This window comes from Tripterygium wilfordii, chromosome 7 (assembly GCF_013401445.1).
Source record: "Tripterygium wilfordii isolate XIE 37 chromosome 7, ASM1340144v1, whole genome shotgun sequence".
NCBI lineage: Eukaryota > Viridiplantae > Streptophyta > Magnoliopsida > Celastrales > Celastraceae > Tripterygium > Tripterygium wilfordii.
In genome coordinates, this window is record NC_052238.1 from 2,826,790 (window position 1) to 2,839,518 (window position 12,729).

At 38.8% G+C, this 12,729-nt stretch overlaps 3 protein-coding genes across 9 annotated transcripts; 1 reads left to right on the top strand and 2 right to left on the bottom strand.

The window, feature by feature from the left end:
- The first annotated feature begins 198 nt into the window (after nt 1-198).
- On the top strand, nt 199-4,524 carry LOC120001319 (nuclear speckle splicing regulatory protein 1-like). Of its 3 annotated transcripts, XM_038849579.1 has the most exons (6): nt 305-1,279; nt 1,359-1,531; nt 1,961-2,131; nt 2,241-2,363; nt 2,806-3,024; nt 3,837-4,524. In XM_038849579.1, the coding sequence occupies exons 3-6, from the start codon at nt 1,967-1,969 to the stop codon at nt 4,263-4,265; spliced, it is 936 nt and encodes a 311-aa protein (XP_038705507.1). In that variant the 5' UTR covers nt 305-1,279; nt 1,359-1,531; nt 1,961-1,966; the 3' UTR covers nt 4,266-4,524. The 3 variants fall into 3 exon arrangements, with proteins under 3 accessions (XP_038705509.1, XP_038705507.1, XP_038705508.1); XM_038849581.1 differs by lacking the exons at nt 305-1,279; nt 1,359-1,531 and adding an exon at nt 199-274; XM_038849580.1 differs by lacking the exon at nt 1,359-1,531.
- A 1,298-nt stretch (nt 4,525-5,822) lies between these two features.
- LOC120001477 (NDR1/HIN1-like protein 1) lies at nt 5,823-6,688 on the bottom strand. Its single transcript, XM_038849834.1, has one exon. It carries the CDS (start codon nt 6,649-6,651, stop codon nt 6,025-6,027), a length of 627 nt encoding a protein of 208 aa, XP_038705762.1. The 5' UTR covers nt 6,652-6,688; the 3' UTR covers nt 5,823-6,024.
- A 3,038-nt stretch (nt 6,689-9,726) lies between these two features.
- Nucleotides 9,727-12,715, bottom strand: LOC120001476 (uncharacterized protein At1g08160-like). Of its 5 annotated transcripts, none has more exons than XM_038849831.1 (2): nt 11,806-12,715; nt 9,727-9,943 (listed from the first exon to the last, which is right to left on the bottom strand). In XM_038849831.1, the coding sequence occupies exon 1, from the start codon at nt 12,565-12,567 to the stop codon at nt 11,839-11,841; it is 729 nt and encodes a 242-aa protein (XP_038705759.1). In that variant the 5' UTR covers nt 12,568-12,715; the 3' UTR covers nt 9,727-9,943; nt 11,806-11,838. The 5 variants fall into 5 exon arrangements, with proteins under 5 accessions (XP_038705759.1, XP_038705757.1, XP_038705756.1 ...); XM_038849829.1 differs by having other exon boundaries at nt 9,727-10,044; XM_038849828.1 differs by having other exon boundaries at nt 9,727-10,065.
- Nucleotides 12,716-12,729: the final 14 nt, after the last annotated feature.

The following is a 12,729-nucleotide window of genomic DNA, read 5'->3' on the forward strand; positions in this document are numbered from 1 at the left end:
GAGGAATAAGGCCCTGTAATTGGACCAAACTAATCGAAACCCATTATCCAGATCTGGACTTGGCCCACATGGACGATCCAGATCAAAGAGGAATGAGGCCCCGTAATTTGGACCAAACTAATCGAAGCCCATACAGAGCCTTTCTCGATCTCCCGCATACGCGTCACCTTCTTTCCCCTCTTTATAGTTCCGGCGTTTATCGATTCTCCTTCGACTGCTCCGGCGATCTCCTTATATCGGTCACTCGGGCGTCCTCTCTTTCTATCTAATTTGGGTACGTGTTTTTCATTCTCAGTCGGCTTTGCTTGGATCTTCTGTTTAAATTTTTGCGTTATTTTGAACGAAAATTTATCGAGCCTTGGTGACGATTCAAATGTGGTAGATATAGGTGACGCACGGTCGGTAGTAGGGTAAAAGGAAACCCTCGCTGATTTACTCAATCTATTAATCTTTCAATATCAGGTTTAGCTAGTTTACAGACTCAGTTTTTGATAAGAATAACGGTTAGTACAACTAGAGAAAAGGGCTTTTGTAAATAAAATTTGTACTTTAGCATGAATACAGAACTTTGTTTTAAAGGCTTCCTCTCTGATTTTTTTTCATTATGAAATTACTGCTGCAATCTTTTTTGGGGGTCAATTAAGATCAGTAGATCACAATTCATGCTGTTCTGTGGTTTGGTTCTCTCTTTTTTAAGTACGACTATGGTGGGGTTTCCTTGAGATGGTTCAGGCAATGGGAGCAACCTGAAAATTTCAAAATTCATAGGGCTTTTTGGAATACCAAATAGTCAGATCGTATGTTTATGCTACCTTAGGTCTTAGGTGTTTGTTGTATTTTTTTTATTAATTTTAGATGGACACTAACTTTTTTATGATTTATGGTTGGATTTTTTCTTGCAAGATGGCTTAGGTTGCGTTTGGTTTGTTTATTTTTCATGTGTTTTCTTTTTCCAGAAAACAGAAAATAATCTGAAAACGCGTTTGGCATATCCAAAATATCGAAATAGAAAATACTGAAAATGAAAAATGACTTGAAAATAAAAAATGAAAGTCGTTTTCTAAATTTTGAAAACACGGACTCTCTAATCTCTATCGTTTCGTTGTTCCGTCTTCGTCTCCGAGCTTCGATTTCCTCTGTCTCGATGGATCGGATCTTTGAAGGCCACGACCACAACAAGTGAAAGAATGTGGAGACCCTTTCACTAATCTCCCTCGAGTCTTCTCAGCCCTCTTCACACCCCCGCTGCTTGGTTCTTCACTTTTGTTTACCTCTTCAGGTACTCTTTTTGTTATTGTTCTTCATATTTTGCCTGATTAGCTTCTCATTCTCGTTTCCTCTCATTTTTTCTTTTGTAGATTCCTTTGCTTCACTTGTAGATCACAATTTATGCTGTTTTGTGGTTTGGTTCTCTCTTTTTTAAGTATGACTATGGTGGTGTTTCCTTGAGAGTTGAAATGGTTCAGGCATTGGGAGCAACCTGGAAATTTCAAAATTCACAGGGCTTTCTGGAATACCAAATAATCAGATTGTATGTTTATGCTACCTTATAAGAAATTACTTTCAAAGGTGTTTGTTGCCTTTTTTTTATTAATTTTGGATGGACACTAACTCTTTTATGATTTATGGTTGGATTTTTCTTCCAAGATGGCTTAGTTTTCCCTAGCACCATTAAATCTTTTTTATATCTTCTATTCTGCAAAGCAGAGTTCCTTCTCTATTATGTATCCTTCCATTCCTGCTAATGGTAACAATAGACATTGTGGTTTTTAGAAGTTGTACAAAGGCATAGTTGCATGTATCCTACTCCAAAAATTTGGATTTGGAGGCATAGTGGAAATTGGATTATGTGTGCCTGAACTTTATTGTGCCATTATGCATTAGATTACTGACATGATTGGTAGAATGAGATTAAAATTATGCCTTAGCTTTCTTAATTTTTTTGGGTTTTTCTCTTTAGAATTAAATGAAGGGTTACGGGCTACAGTTGCGGGCGAAACCATCACACCAGCAGAAAAAGCAGTCAGGGAGGCCTCCTCTACCAACGCCACTTGGATTTCGTGATGATGATGATGATAATATTGAGTCAGAGATTTCGCGACAGGCCAGCAAGAACAAGTCTCTCAAGGATGTATGCTTTTCCCTACATGAGTATCCTCCTTTCGTGTTTCATTTCTTCTTGTATTTTTAATATGCATTTTGGTTTTTTATTTATTTACTTGTCAATTTTCATTTTGAAGATTGAGGAGCAGCATAAGAAAGCGTTGGAAGAAGATCCATCGGTGTTTGACTATGATGGAGTTTATGATGAGATGAAAGGAAAAGTTGCTAGACCACGTGCACAAGATCGTGAAGAGAGAAAAGTACTCTCCTGTTCTTTTGTGCTTATTTTAGAGCTAATGGTTAATAACTTAATATTAACTTGATGGCTGCTTGGTAAGTTTTGGATGGGGTTTAAAGACAACAGTACTCAATCAAGGCTAGACCAAATGGCTTGTTGTTGGAAGTTCTTGTTATCCATTAAGTCTTACCATGTTTTGTTAGCACTCATGTAATATTTTAACATATGAATAATGAAGTGCTAATAAGAAAAGAGTATGTCTATGGCATTATTTGCGTGTGCTGCCCAATTGTAACTTTATGATGAAAAAAATCTTAATGCTTTGAGCATGATAAGCTACTCTGTTGGACAATTTTTATATGCTTATTACTCTGTGAGAGGATAAATGTTTAAATTTGTGAAGTTTTTTCGTGGTTAATAGTAAAACTGATTATAATGTATCATAATGCTATTTGCTCTTTCAGCCAAAGTACATTCAAAATTTGATCAAGAAAGCAGAAGAACGGAAGCAGTCGCAGGAGATAGTATATGAAAGAAAGCTTGCTAAAGAGAGAAGTGAAGAGGACCATCTCTATGCAGACAAGGACAAATTTGTGACTAGTGCTTACAAGAAGAAGCTCGCAGAGCAGGCGAAATGGATGGAGGAAGAGCGCTTGCGTGAAATTCGTGAGGAGAAAGAAGATGTATATGTGACTTTTGCCTTTACTTGGTTTGATCTTTCTTCACTTGTCATTGAGTTAATTGCTCGCTAGACCCTTTTGTGCTATGCTCGCCTATTTCTTTGCTTTTCAAAAAAAATAATCTGAAAGTATTCTGTGTGCTTTAATGAAGATTTGCATCTGTTTCTATCCCTGTGCCCTGTCCCTTAGCCTACTGAAGTCAAGCCATGGTTCGTGAGTAAAAGGTAGCAACAGGAAAGTTTTTATCACTACTTGCAACTATAATTTAGTCCTACAACACAAGTCTTTTGGATCTTGGCTGGATTGATGGTCCAAGTTAGTTGTCATTGAATTAGACATCCAATAATTTTTAGAGGAATGTTAATGTAAATATGCAGGATGTAGGCCTTTAATATTCGAGGAGCATTTAAGAGATGAATGCCACTTCGGGTGTGAGAGGTTGCAATTTGATTCCCGCAACATAGAGGGGTTTGCAAAATTCTGGTTCCCCTCCAGGTTGGAATATTAGGGTTGCGTAAGGAAGCAGGATTGCTGTGTGCTGACTGCTGAAGCTTTGATTGGTGATTACAGTCAACTGTATCGGAAGTCCCTTATCTGATCGACTGTTTGTTAATAGAATTTTAAATGTGTGTTATCTGGTGGAACCATGCGTAAACCCTCATAGAAATTTATTTGATTAGGCATTTGTCTTGTATGATTTTATTTACTTACGTAGAAAGCAGAAACTTGCCATGCACTTGAATGATAACTCTCTGATATACTGATAAATCCCTTACAGATATGTCATATACTATTTGATTTTGATTTCTTTCCAGGTTACCAAGAAGACGGACTTGAGTGATTTTTACTTCAATCTGGAAAAGAATGTTGCATTTGGTTCACATAAGGCCTTGTCTAGGAAGCCTCAAGAGCAGGCTGAATTAAGTAAACCAGGGGATGAAGGCGATAAAGTTCCTGCTGATACATCGGCAAGAAGTCATCCACTCAAAGACACGAATCTGCCACCGGATTCTTCCCCGTTGAAAGAAAGGAATGCAGATGAAACATTGTCTGTTTCTAAGAGCATTTCCGAGTCAAATCCTGTTCCAGACAAGCAAATTTCTGACGCTTCTGTACAAGATGGAACTTCTGTTGAACAACCTAGTGCAGATCAACAAATGCGTGACCGCCATAAAAGGAATGAAGATGCAGTTGCTTCTGCCAAGGAACGCTTTTTGGCACGGAAGAGGGCCAAGGAACAGTAAATTACTATCACCCCCTTTCTTTGAGCATGTCATAGGGGTTTAGAGTTGAGCAATAATGTATATTTTCATGCAACTGTTTGAGGTCGACTTCCCGATGCTTGTTTTTCTTTTCCATTTGGAAAAACATTTGAAATAGGGAGGATAGTAACCATTTGCATGCTTTCCACTGTATAAAAAATGCAGTCCCGGGTGACAGGGATGATGTTTGTTCAGATTACTAAGGTTTGATTAAATTGTCAGATTATCTCTTTATCTATCATAGACATCCCATCTAATCTTAGAATCCTTTCTTCCCCGAAATTATAGCACATGTGTACATGAAACTCAAAATCATTGAAGGAGTTGCCACTTGCTTATAAAAGGTAAACCTTAGCCTTCGTGGATGCAAACGTTGCCATAGAATTATGGGCCGGATACGAAACTCGCTGCTTGGGCCAATGAACCGTCATTGAGTTTTGAGCGGGCTAAACTAAGGGTAATTTTAGTCACACCCCGGTTTTTTCTCAAGACACCCCAATCTAAGTTGACCATCCCTTATAAAAATCAGTTGACGGGGTGTCATTAGAAAATATCGGGGTGTGACTAAAGCTACCCCTAAGCTAATCAATAAGATTGGTCCACGACCACTGGTTGGGTTGGGGCAGTGGTGGGACTCTCAAAATTCACTTAATATGTTTTTTTTTTTTTTTTGGAAACGGAGAGAGGAGATTCGAAGCCTGATTATGAAAGTGATACACATCATTTTTATCACTACAACTAATGACTCGAGTATGTTTTTCTTTGTTTCTTTTCTACTCATGTTGATTTTATTTTCATTAAGTATAACTTTGTCTTGAAAAAAGGAAGGAGAAAACGAATAAAACCCAACTAATTGAAGAGAGCAACCACATGGCATGTAGAAAGTTGTTGGACAACATCAAAATTCTCTCGGAAAATGCAATCCAAGACCTTCCCATAAAGTTCAAGTAAAAAGTTATCATATCTTTTCACTGCAGACCCAAAAACTGAACTTTCTGTTATATTGTGTCAGCTATGTTTCACCTAACATGACATTCTGATCTCATACTCCCAAATTAACCTGGTTTGGCTTCTACTTTTTGGTGATATAGATGATTTTATGGCAGATTTTGTTGCTTTAAACACGAGGCATGAGCAGGTAGAAGAGGTGGAAGCAAAAATAGAATGTGAGCCAAATCTGAAAGGAAATCAAAGGATCTTGTGTTGCTCTGATGAAATATTGCTTATCAGATTAAACTACTAGCATAATTAAATAGGGTGTTGAAATCTAAAACCTAGGAAACCTAAACGACTGTAATCTGATGTCCTGCATCTATGAAACAGGATCCACAAACTACGTAGAAGAGAGTCCCTAGACGATAATACTTTTGGGTATTGGTTAAAACAAATTGAAATAGATGAATGCAATTCCTCATTTGAGAAGATGACCATCTACTCATGTTTACCTGCTCAAAATTATGAAATTGAAAAGCAGAAAACAAGCTTAGAAGCTGAATTAATTTGTTGTAAAAACAACCCAAAAAACAGAGAATGCCAGGGTTGATGGTACCAACCACAAATTAGATTTTGGATTCAAATAATATTCAATGCAATTGAGAAGACTATTTCGCACTTTTTTGGCAGTAAGAAGCCATTAATTTGATCATATCATAAAATAATCGCCAAGAAAAAGAAAGAAACTATATAATAAGAAAAGAAAACATAGAAAATTTGCTAACTCGCGGCAGCCATTTTTGATTGCTCAAACATCGACATGACAAACTTGAACAAACTGATACTTGATTGAAGGCCCAATCTCAATACCCTTGTTTCTTTCACCAGAAGAGATATACCCTGGACAATTAACATTCAATCGGTACTTCCCAGAAATCCAAGTGCCAACCTTCCATCTGATCTTCCCCTGAATCTTGATATTCACAAGCAGCAGCCCTGCATTTTGGTCCTCAGTCAGAGCAGTAGACAAGTAAGGAGAGACAGGCACAGACTCTCCATTCAAAAATGGAGACCAAACAGTGATCTCCTTGTGACCCTGAGTAGTGCTTGGGATGGTAGTAGGCAGAGTTATCTGTTGATTCCGATAAGAAGCATAGATGTCCAGTTTTTCATAGGATATGGAGATCCTCTCATTTGGGTTTCGAGAGGAGACGGTGACTTGCATAGTTGTGGTCAGCATATTTGGTTCCGAAAGGTTGACACTGTAAAGGGTGGCATCCTGGAGGACGAAGCGGGGCTTTGTGGGGCGTAGGATGATCCAGACGAGGAATATTATGAAGAGAATGATGATGATGAGGGCTAGCAGAGCTGCGAAGATCCGGCGGTAGAGCCGTTGTCGCTTGTCTTCATGGTGGCTACAGTCCTTCTCAGTCATGGTGATTTTGGCACAAGTTGTGTGAATGTGTGTTTGTTTGACGAGGAACCGTGTGGTATATATGGTGTTTGGCTGGTGGAGAAAGGAAACAAATTAGGTCTGTTTGGCTTCCACCTTATCCCAAACTACAGGATACGACAGAGTCTAGTTAGGGGCAACAATATTAACTAGTCACCGACCACCAACCAGGCTCTGTAAATTCTTTCTTGGTGTCTGGTGGGGTAAGATTCAAGCAATTAATCAATCAATTGGGATAATTGGGATACCAACGTTGAACTCACTATCAGAAATGACCACTTATTTTACTTGGTAATTTATGAAAGTTGCCGTACATTGACCAAGACTAGTGTCAGCGTGTATTTAATCATGCATGTGGCTTGTATTATAGGTGTTGCTAAATCACATTCTATGCTGAAGTAGTAATGCATGTGATTTGCACAATCATTTAGAATTTCTAGTAGACAGTTTTGATCAATACGATTATTGAATGATCGATGAAACCTTTGAAAATGCAAATCAAAGAGTTGAAGCTTGAAGGGTCAAATCAAATGAGATTTTCGAATCGGGCAAGGCAATAAAGAAAAGAAAAGACCACAGTCAATGGGCATCTAATTTGCTTACAAACGACGTCGCCTTTGTCAATATTAGATTAAATTCAATTGAGAATTAATAACAATGGGCCAGGTTTCTATGGGCAGTCGTAACGGATTTATTTTCATGATTCCATGGCACGCAATGGATGTGCGACCATTTGTTGGCAGTTGGCACCAAACGACACATCATCGATAACGAACGCCATATACACGACATTGACAGCTCAATCACTCTCAAAACATACTACGATCAACCGTGCATTCATGAAGGATTGACAACTCAGTCATGAAACTCATATATTTTTTTGCTTCAAGATTGGTTTAGCTAGGAGTTTAGCATTGAGGCTGATTGTGGGCCCTCAAAGCCCAATACACAATATCGAATCAATGGTTGGTTGTGAGTGGGTGATCGAAAACTACTGCCTTGGCTTTCAAGGGTTTATCTAATATTTGCATTGATGTCGACAAAAGTCTCTGTAATTTCTGATATAGTCCATCAGCTCCATCATTTCCTTATTTTGTCACGCTTTCATTTTCTTTGTTACTTTCCTCTCACTATTTCATTAATTACCTGCACCCCTCTCATTCCTTTCCTACCAATCTAATCAGGACTTAATAAAGCACATAAACCCTAAATTAAACCCAAACTGGTTTTTTGGCTAAGAATAACCTTTTGGGTTTAATTTGAAACATCAGACTTGGGTAGATAGCAGTCGCCTTTGTTTGCGTCGTCTAGCAGCATTTTACCATACTTTTTCTTTCAATTGTCTTGTACTTCTTTCCTAAAGGAGAGAATAGGGCGGTTTGAGAAGGCCTCAAGTTAGCGAAGGATATTAGATACCTATTGAGCCAATGGCTTCTCAATCTCGACTGTGTAGTAGCGTCGTATTCTTCATTTTTTTGGGGTGGGATAGTGAAAAGGATTGGGAATAAAGCAAAAAACATAAAAAAATAAAACCCACACCCCACTCGTATGTGTGGGAGATTCTAAAGGTAGAAGATCTCAAAGTATAGAAAAGGGAAAAATGAAAAGAGAAAAAGGAAAGGAATGTTGGATTTTGTATAGCAATAAGAAAGTCTCACATTGGACAAGTATAGAAAGAAAGAGTAGTTTATAAGTGTGGACTTAACACACTTACTAAATTGGATAAACATTCATAGATGGGCTTGGGCTATATCATAGATGGTATTTCTCATCGACTTAAGAAATATTCTTTATTTTTTATTTTTATCAAATTACAGTTTATTTTAACAGTTGTGTTTGTCTGAGAAGAGTTGTATCTGATCAACACAACTTCTCTACAAAAACTGCTTATCCAATTACAGTTTATTTTAACAGTTGTGTTTGTCTGAGAAGAGTTGTGTCTGATCAACACAACTTCTCTACAAAAACTGCTTGTCAACTGCTTCTGTCTTATTCTATAAATTCCAGAAATAACATGGTTTTGAGAGATCAGAGTTTCTGACATTCAAACCTTCATCACAAACTTTTGATTTGAGAGAAAAAGCACCCAGTAAATTCGCCAGGACCAAGAATCAAGTGCACGATTCTTGGCTACAGATTGTTGAATCCTGGTGGCAGACGCTCATTGAACTACAAGCACAAGAGTAGGGGCGAATTTCTGCTATAGGACATAGCATTGCGCTATCCTCAATCTCAATTCAAGTCAGTATTGTAATTGTATATTTATTGTATTTAGTTTGTTTTAATAAATTCTTTAAATTTCAATATTCTATGCACTGTCATTCCTGATTGTTTTCTAACAAGGAATATCTTGGAACCCAATTGTTATCATGCACACAGTTTGGTGCCCCACAAGGAATGATCTCTTTCTGTGCAATTTTCACGAAATTGAGTAATGTTTATTAGCTGCTTTGATTTAGCCTGCCTAAAGAAAATTCTTTTTCTAGGAAAATCCAAGCTTAATGAATTCCTAACACCACAAATCAATGACCTAAGCTAAATTCACAAGATTAGAGCTAAAAAGCCTAAAACAATAACTGGGTCTGGGCTTTGTGCTCTGCACCTCACAGTTCTACTTCTACAGTCTCAGTCCAAGCGAGCTGTAATAAATTGCCCGGAGACATTCTCTGCCCACCCGGTGGATCAATTGGGCTTTGCATAGCCCAATCATAACTCAACCACTTATGGGCTTTGCACGCATCGACCCTCATTTGCTGTTGATAACACAAATACAATGGATCTATAACAGTTAGCACTTAACTCAATTCATACGATGAAAAGGCCAGGAATACCTCTCCTCCTAAATTTCCTTCCACAGAAGTATTTGCAGACCAAGGGAAAACAAACCAATGGACAAGGCTGGGAAGGACATGAGTAGTGCTCCATACTACATGAATTCTGTTCTGTTTTGATGGTATGAACTAGGGACACAACAGCTTGATTACAATGACATAGTCAACTTTCCGACACTAAGCAACAGGCAGTCCAATAATCAAATAACAGGCCACTAGGCCAACCATAAGCAATTTTTTAACAACTAAAAACATAATTTGACATACAAGAAGTCCAAAACTCTCCATTTATCCGGTACCAATATTGAACACTTGCAAATGTTAAAGGAAAGAGTGATTTACACATACCCTTGTACATTCTATTGGTACTATGGGTCAGTTCAGCCAGATCACAAAGAAAGTTCGTGAAACACCAACCGTATCATATCCTCCCAGCAACAACCCTAGTGTCATAAGTCATAACTCATATCAGTAATATCCATGAACTGACCATCTTCAGTGAAAGCCGACAGCATGTGTACATCCAGAGTGTCAGATGTGTCACCTACAGCCATATCATTTTCCTCTGCATCATAATCTTTGATAGCTCAACCATATTCAAATGCCTTGATAAGATGACTGAAAGCTGTTTCAGCCATGTCAATGTAAATAGAGAAGAAATGGGCAGCAGGAGCATAAATTGCTTGGATTTTGGTAAAAAAATTATGTTTTGGATCATCAATACTCATAAAAACTCATCAAGTTAGAGAGAGAGTGCACCAATTTGCGAGAGGACACACAACTTCATTGTGACCTCAGTTTCATAAGCCCAAATCACGAAAACCACTGTGGTGCTTTTGGCACTGTTACTAATGACCATCTAGCACACTATTCATCAATACTCATTCGAACAAAACATACCATAACGATTTAACGAGCCAATGAACTGATTCTCGTCTGTCCAATGCCATAGGTGTAACCACTTGCCCAAAAAAATCATCACTAAATTGTTTCCTTAATACTAAGGACCATCAAAACTAGAGAAAAACATAAGATGCTATGTTCTTTCCCTAGCAAATATTTGAAATGATAGCAATCAAATCACAGGGAAAAAAAAAAGTAGTTAACAATCACTGTGCAACACTGCAACAATGCAATCACCTAAGTATCTGAGATTTATTAACTTGAACACCAAAAGGGCATGCCATACTTATGCTTCAATAATTTGACCTGCTCAAGAAATGAGAAGAATTGCTACAATTTATAAAATTAGCTCAATGAAAGTTTTACCAGTCGGCTGCTATGTTAGGCTATTTGCACGTTCTCCACTTGATTAGTATTGACTCAGCCAGGTGCACCTGAGAAACAATACACCAAACTCTATACTCACCTAGTCTTGGAATAACGCCACAGGGTTTGCTAAACTCCATTTGTTTAGCAGTAAGAAATATCCATTGACAAGTTGATAATGGTGGTTCTACGTAGCAGTGCATAAAAACCTAGCTAGCCCAAAATGTTAATAATCTCCCAAGTCTTTTTTCATGATCAGATGGTCTGCACAGCTTACCCAAGGTATTCTCCAAAGAGTCTCAATGTGTTAATCGAAAGGCTAAAGAGCATCTGGTTTTCACTATTACCTTCCAAATCTGATGAAGCTTGTAGCCGCATAAGCTTTGGATACACATATATTAATAACAATGTGGGTACCATTACCTGCAATATTTACTTACTAACACAATTAACCTAGATCATAAAGTCATGATGCTACTCAAATAGTATTATCAGAGAAGTGGGACTGTGGGAGACGCTTGAGAAATATAAACTGCACGATCAGAGTACCAGGAGAGGAGAAGACAAAGGTACTAGGCATGTAAGTAAGATATGCATAAAATAGTCACCCTATTACGCCAAACATTCCCCTGTTTGGTAGCCCAAGGGTTCTTTCCTTCCACAGTTCCCTACCATCTTAACCGTCACGCAATTAGACAACACAATTTGATTGTCTTGAATTATCCAGCTTGAATGCAAACCACCACTAACCCCACCCCACCCTGCCGAAAAGAAAAGAGTAAAACAAGCCAAGAGAAAGAAATGTCATAGCTAAATGATCCAAATCAACTGAATCATACAGAATACAAATCTCAAAAATCAAAGTTAGCATCATCTCTATAATAACCTGAGAAAGACAATTATATAGTCATGAATACCTAGCAATACTCAAAAATCTAGATTAATATACAATCACACCGCAATAATTCAATTAGATATAGGAAAAGTACTAACCTAATAGTTCAAACAATTTCATGTTGAAGAAAAAAGTACTAACCTAAGAGTCCAAAGAAAGGAAACCTAGAATTGTTCACACACCGACCCTGCATTCCCGTGCTCCACCAACCAATTTCCCCGATCTACTGCTTGCCGTGATCCCCACTGGCACATCGCGGCAATAAACCCTAAGCACTCGCGCCCTGGCCCTCCACGCACCGGTCCTAAAATTAACCACTGCCACAACCTTCACATTGAAGCTTACATTGCCACGAGCCCTGTCCGCACTGATTCCATCCACCACCCAACGATCAACGTAAGAATTCGTTGCCGAGAAACTCGCATCCACAAACGTCTGGTTCTTCTTCCCTTGCTGGAACGGCGGGATTCTGGTCTCGACAAGGGACTCCGTCTCGTAAAAGATCGAGGGCCTGACATCATCGTAGGAGACAGTCATTCTCCGGTTGGTATTATAGACCTGCAACCGCAGGTACCAGCTGCCGGTGACGGTCTGAGAGGATGAAGTGACATTGAAATTGGAGACAGAAAGCGAGTCGACTCGGAACTCGGGGACGGTGGGGCGGATGATAAGCCAGTAGATGAAGAGTACTGTTGCGAATATAACGGTGAGAGCGACGATAATCAAGCAGAATCGGCGGAAGAAGGCGCTACGGGGATCGGGAGGCGGCGGGGCATTGTAATAGTAGGCATGTGACGGATTTTGCGGTGGAGGAGCTTGGTACGGGTAGACGCTTCCTGGTGGGGGAGCGGGGTATCCGTTGGCGGTTGGGTAGCCAGTGACTGGTCTAGAAGGATCAGCCATGCTCGACCGAAACCGAACGAGAGAGGGCTTTTCTTACTTGCGAAGAAAATAGAAAGACCAAGACTAGAATTGGTTCCGATTAAGACGAAACGAATCATTTTAGTTTGTCTAATTACCGACAAATGGGAGGATTCATCTTAATTTTGGCTTTGATGACCCACT

Excerpts from the sequence above, each read along its gene's own strand:
- LOC120001319 (XM_038849581.1), top strand. The coding sequence starts at position 1,967 with ATGAAGGGTTACGGGCTACAGTTGCGGGCGAAACCATCACACCAGCAG. Across the intron at positions 2,364-2,805 it reads AAGATCGTGAAGAGAGAAAA|CCAAAGTACATTCAAAATTT; the intron begins GTACTCTCCTGT and ends TTGCTCTTTCAG. Across the intron at positions 3,025-3,836 it reads TTCGTGAGGAGAAAGAAGAT|GTTACCAAGAAGACGGACTT; the intron begins GTATATGTGACT and ends ATTTCTTTCCAG.
- LOC120001477 (XM_038849834.1), bottom strand. The coding sequence starts at position 6,651 with ATGACTGAGAAGGACTGTAGCCACCATGAAGACAAGCGACAACGGCTC.
- LOC120001476 (XM_038849831.1), bottom strand. The coding sequence starts at position 12,567 with ATGGCTGATCCTTCTAGACCAGTCACTGGCTACCCAACCGCCAACGGA.